Source organism: Thalassophryne amazonica, chromosome 2, assembly GCF_902500255.1.
Source record: "Thalassophryne amazonica chromosome 2, fThaAma1.1, whole genome shotgun sequence".
Taxonomy (NCBI): Eukaryota; Metazoa; Chordata; class Actinopteri; order Batrachoidiformes; family Batrachoididae; genus Thalassophryne; species Thalassophryne amazonica.
The window spans coordinates 81,611,198-81,617,197 of NC_047104.1; the positions used below are offsets into that span (position 1 = coordinate 81,611,198).

General features: G+C 42.4%; 1 protein-coding gene across 2 annotated transcripts in view; it reads right to left on the minus strand.

The window, feature by feature from the left end:
• LOC117526402 (hexokinase-1-like) overlaps positions 1-5,173 on the minus strand; it is a 71,273-nt gene extending 66,100 nt beyond the window's left edge. Inside the window, exons 1-2 of one of the 2 annotated variants that reach the window (XM_034188466.1) lie at positions 5,151-5,173; positions 3,806-3,915 (exon numbers count right to left, since the gene is read on the minus strand). In XM_034188466.1, coding sequence (XP_034044357.1) covers positions 3,806-3,868 — 63 coding nt within the window. In that variant the 5' untranslated portion in view covers positions 3,869-3,915; positions 5,151-5,173. Of the gene's footprint in view, positions 1-3,805; positions 4,088-5,150 lie in introns of those variants that run through there. The other variant, XM_034188475.1, reaches the window with a different exon arrangement.
• Positions 5,174-6,000: the final 827 nt, after the last annotated feature.

Sequence of the window (6,000 nt, forward strand, 5' to 3'; positions counted from 1 at the left end):
TGTCCCAAGAAGAGGGTCACCCCTATGAGTTTGGTCTGCTTGAGGTTTCTTCCTCAAATCATCATTACCTGTGTGCTTGCTCTAAGGGTTGGTAAGGTTCGACCTTACTTGTGTGAAGTGCCTTGAGGCAGCTTTGTTGTGATTTGGCGCTATATAAATGAAATACATTGAATTGAACTCTTTCCTTCCTACCAAGATTTTAGAACACGAGAAATATTGCAGGTTCTTAAAATCCTAAATTTAGACTATCCAACTATCCTATTCCTGACTCGAGGACCATGTCCTCACAAAATCCATGAAATACATGGGGTTTTTAAATCTTATACAAAGAGAGCCAACACAGAGTAATGGCATAGCTTTCATCCTCCATCATGCTGCGTAGACAAATACAGAAAAGGCTGATGCATCTTCACCTTCATTAGCTTTGTTTACTACTGGGACTGAGAAAACCAAAACAAGATTTTCCAGATTTTCTACAAATACTGAGCAGCTCCTCTGCAATGCAGTATGAGGATCTGAGGTCGTGTTTAGCTCTCACCTCCTTTTCACTTGCATTCTTCCTCTTTTAGGCTCCTCCCCTCACAGTGTGTGTGTGTGTGTGTGGGGGGGGGGGGGACTGACACCTGATTCCACTGTGTCTGCACACGTGCTGCGTGATGTGCACACACACACAGCGTCCCTATGTGGAAAAGTACTATCCTCTACATCGCCCTCTCCTGCACACTTTGAATACCACTCAATGGCGTGACGACAAAGAAAAGCTAAAACGGAGAAGTAGTTTGAGTTTGAGCTACTATGATGATGTTTACATCAAAATCCAAAGTTACAGTCGTTCAAATCCTCAACTTTATCGTAATCAAGTATCTCAGCAAACTGCTGCCGTTCATTGAGAAGCCACACAATAGCTTTGTGGTGTGTGTGTGTGTGTGTGTGTGTGTGTGTGTGTGTGTGTGTGTGTGTGTGTGTGTGTGTGTGTGTGTGTGTGTGTGTGTGTGTGTGTGTGAGCTTTCTCCTACTGATGCCTATGTCACATGGTTCAAAGCTGCCCTACTTTAAGGAGGCGGGGGACGGAGAAAGCAGGAGTACAGGGGGGAGGGCGATGTGGCGGATTACATCAGCTTCCCGGTGCTGATGAGTAGGTTTGACCTGTTACAGGTTGTGACTAGTTCACACCTCAGAGTGACAGACTTGTGTTTCAACCCGCACAAATGAAGACTGCTCGGCTTTAAGTGGACGAGGGTTAAAGGCAGGATGATGGATGAGGTTGAGTGTGAGAGTTGTGTGTTAAGGAAGGAAAAAGCGTAGTGACTGATGCAAAATCAGCAGATGGTGATGCTCTGTGACATCATCAGTGAGCGACCTTAAAGGAGCCCTGCTCCACATGTTCAGAAATGGCTTTTGAGTCATTTTGATATAGAAACTGAGCCAAATATTCTGGGCTAAGAAACCAGAAATGTGTAAGTCGACTTGTTTTTTTATTTTAATTTTATTATTTATTTATTTCATTCTGCAGTAATTGTTTTTTTTGTTTTTTTTTTTATGGAATCCCATCATAAATAGTTAAACAACATTTGTCACAAAGAAACACTGACCTGTGAACTGCACAGGTTATTTTTAACTGTAAGAGCTGCTCTGCTGAAAAGTTACGACAGACACGTACGTCCCCCGCCTGTGACCTTTAACTACAGCAGTCTGTCTCCTTTATGAGTATTTCATCTTAAAGGGGTCATACTATACATGTTACGCAAATTAACATAACCAACGAAGTGTCTTTTAAAAAAAACAAACATTAACATTTTTAGCTGAAAATACCCCAAAGAATCCTAGGTGATGCTTCTTGGAAGAAAAATATTCCCAGGTGTCTAATAAATAACCAGTTTCTGTGCCTGTTGCTTTAACTGAAAAGATGCCGCTGTTTGTCTCGCCCCCTCTACCTCAAAATCATTCAGAAAGCCCATGCTGAAGTCTCAAAAAGCCTATAGATATTGCTGAAAGCAAGGAACCAACTACATATACAAAGCTATGGGATTTTGGCTGATATTTAACATGAAACCTGAAGCAAATGTAAGAGGAAAATAAGATAACTGGATTTCATAGTTTGGGGAAAAGCATTATGTATCCCAGGCACATGGCATAATTCCTGACCATCAGACAAAAAAAAAAAAAAACAACACCAATCTCCGTGAAGCATATGCTATCAAGCCGCCTATGCTAACCTGGCATAGTGTAACCATACATGATAGGTGGGTTTAACATAACCTCATGCTCAGCGGGTTAGGTGTGACCGCTTATGCTAACTACAGTTAGTGTGACAGCACATGCTAACCTTGCTAAGTTTGACCTCATAGACTAATTATCCTGGCTGTAAAGCAGAAAGCAGCTATTGTAAAGTTCATGTCTGTCCATGGTGATGTCTTTAAAATTCAAAGAGCAGTTTCAAACAACCAACCTTGGCGGACAATCTCACTGGGCCATCCTTTCACAAGTGGCATCAAGGTCAGTAGTCTAAGGTCAAATCAAAGGTCATCACCTAAAACACATCAATGGCCATATCCTCTATATACAGTACATCCGGAAAGTATTCACAGCGCTTCACTTATTCTACATTTCTTTAATTTACAGCCTTATTCCAAAATGGATAAAATTCATTTTTCTTCAAAATTCTACACACAATACCCCATAATGATGATGTTAAAAAGTTCTGATTTTTTTGGAGATTTTTGCAAATTTTATAAAAATAAAAAAAAATAACAGAAAAACTAACAAACCATGCGTACATAAGTATTCACAGCCTTTGCCATGAAGCTCAAAATTGAGTTCAGGTGAATCCTGTTTCCACTTGAGATGTTTCTACAGCTTAATTGGGGTCCACCTGGAGTAAATTCAGTTGATTGGACACGATTTGGAAAAGCACACAACTGTCTACATGTAAGGACCCACAGCTGACAGTGCATGTCAGAGCATAAACCAAGCATGAATTCAAAGGAATTGTCTGTAGACCTCTGAGACAGGATTGTCTCAAAGCACAAATGTGTATCTGTATATCCTGTATGTATCAGACATCTGATGATCACATGACAACATCTTGCTGAAATTGGTGTTAAATGTTTGGCACCTGATAGTACAACATGAAGACCTTTTTTTTTTTTTTTTAAACAGACCAAAAACACTGCTGTTTTACCACAGTAATGATGCCGGTGTCAGTATGTTCATGACAGGGGACTTCTACAAAGTGCTGAAAGCCTCAAACCGAGTTGATTTCAAATAAATAAGGTGTGTTATTCAAGGTCCCTTGGCCTCTCTTTAGACCTCTGCTAAAGGAACTGAAAGTTTATGTCTCAGTGTAACACAGAAATAAAGAAACTTAACAACCAGCAAAATATGTCTGGGTTGACTTTTATAATCCTGCTGCTCTGCCATCCTTTCATCTGCTGTCCTCTTTGCCACAGCTCTCAAAACTTACATCACAGCACCACACAGACACACTGCCTCATGCACATGGCGAATACACACCATGGCAACACAAACTTCTGTGCAGTTTGTCACGTTCCACTGATCCTTTCAGTCACAAGTGTGAGAACAGAGCTCAGTGACCTTCATATAACTCTACACCAAATACCCTTCGACACCATGATTTGAAATATTCGGCACATTGAAAATACTCTTCAGTATCGACTGCAGCGTGTATAGTTTTTCAGCAAAGCTTCCAAAAGGAGAATAGTAGGAAACACCCACGTGCTGTCTGACCCCTGACCTCTGTCCTTCACACACTTGGATGTGTCAAAACGAAGCACAGATCACTCACCTTTTTAAGATGGTCATCCTTGAGTTCGGTGAAGAAATAAGCTAACAACTGGGCTGCAATCATCCTGCTCCTGTGTCTCTCCTAACACACGTGCACCCAAACACACAAACAGGCAGATGGAGGAAAAAGAAAATCCAAAATACAACAGTTTAAAAAAAATATCCACAAACTGTGTTCCAAATCTCTTTTAAACTTGTAATCTGTGGTGTAAAATATCCTCCGCCCCAAAATAGTCAGATCTCTGTGATGCAGGTCTTCGTGTCTCCGTCCCTGTCTGTCTGTCTGTCTGCGCATATGAGTGAAGCCAGGAAGCACGAGCGAGACAGCGGGATTGAAAGGGCGGGGCTGAGCTACAACCCCGCCCACTCTGTGAGCGCTCATTGGACGGGGGCCGCCGGCATCCGTCTGTGTCAGCAGGCAGCAGCCACGCCCCCTGACATAGGATTGGCTTGTATTTTGACACCCTGGGATGCAGCGATGAAGGAGGCGAGAAGGAGGAACACCGGTGTTGAGTTCGGGGGCGGAGAGGCTCCAGAGAGACAAAGAGGGAAGTTAGATAAGAATTAGTGATTTTAGAACGAAGTCAAAGATGAAATCTCACGCGGCGTGTGTGACTAACAAGATGACTCACAGCGGTTTACTCTGAACATTTCTCACTTAGAATCAGCCTCTGCATCAGTTCCTGGTCTTGATTTGCATATGTATTTATTTTACCTTTCTGTTGACTCAGAATTGCTTCCCTTCAAGGAAACCAGCAGCGTGACGGCCTTCAGCTCCAACCTCCGGTGCTGAAAAAGGAAGCCAGTGTAGAAGTGCCAAATCCTGCCCTTATTTGAATTAGAGGTGGGCGATACAGGGAATTTTGGTATTGATCCTATACCAAGTAAATACAGGCCCAGTATCACTGATATCGATACTGATACTGGTACTTTTTTCATATTTAAGCTTCATAGATCCAAAGGATCCAAAAGATCTAGGATAGAATTTCGCCAAACAACAAACAAAAACAAAATGCTTTATTATCACAATCAACATTTTTGTTTAAAAAATATCACCCAACACAACTTAAAACAAAATCTCCTGAGGCAGAGGGCTGACTCGAGGAGAGCACTGAGTGGGCGGGCCAGGCTGAGCCTACCTGCATGGCTGTTGGCTGGCACCACTGAGACACATGATGGCGCAACAACAAAAGACCGGGGGGGGGGGGGTGTGCTGCTCCGTGTTGTGTGCCAAAGCGCAGCGCTGCTCTTACGAGGATTGTTCAAGATCAATACCAGCATTGGTATCGATCGTATCGATATTAGGATCCATCCGCCCACCTCTAACTTGAATGTCCATTTGAAGGTGGCACTACACACACACACACTCCAACCGCTTAAGCCCTGGTCCCACCAAATAATGAAGGATGAATAATGAGCCACATAGCATGTTTTCTTTGCTGCTACAAGAGGGTTTATTCAACTATCGTGGGAGAATAGTGGCTCTGAGTGGCTCTTAGAGGCATTATCTTCTGTTAAAGAAGCTCATCTTTGTGCGTGGTGCTAATTTCAAGATATTCAAAATTTAGCAACAACAGCGTGGGGCAATTTGTGTACAAGTTACTATGGCTACTTAGAGGCATGTGCGTGGTGCTTACGAGGCTGCTAAAAGCCCATTATCCCAGCACCTGGCAGATACACAGGACCTGAGAGGTTATTTTTGGAGCGACTGAAATTCTTATTGTATTTTGGTGGGCGACAGATCAAAGCACACAGCAGTTTAAAAAGATGATTTAACTCGAACAGCTATCATTCAAAACTAGAAGGTGAGTCAGATAAAATCTGCTGACATTTAAAAAACAGTCTCTAAAAAGTGAAGCCAAACACCCTCCCCTGCCATTTATCCCAGATGTTTTTAAAAACCTGGAATCGGAGGGAGTACATTCAGTTAATGGAACAGACTCACCTGAGCTGAGTCAGGTCTCTGTTAACAACAGGAAATCTAGTCCACAGGAGTTATAAAAATCCTGCAATACAAAAGTTTTATTTGATGGTGACCTGGCTTTCACAAGCACCATCGGAATTTTCCCAGGCTCCGTTAAAGGTTGCAAACAATCGAAGTTCGAAGTTATTCACATGCACGCAGAGCTTTTTGTCTTTTCTGCAAGTAGATGCTTTTAATTTTACACACCTACAAGTGGAGACAGTGGCAGAAGA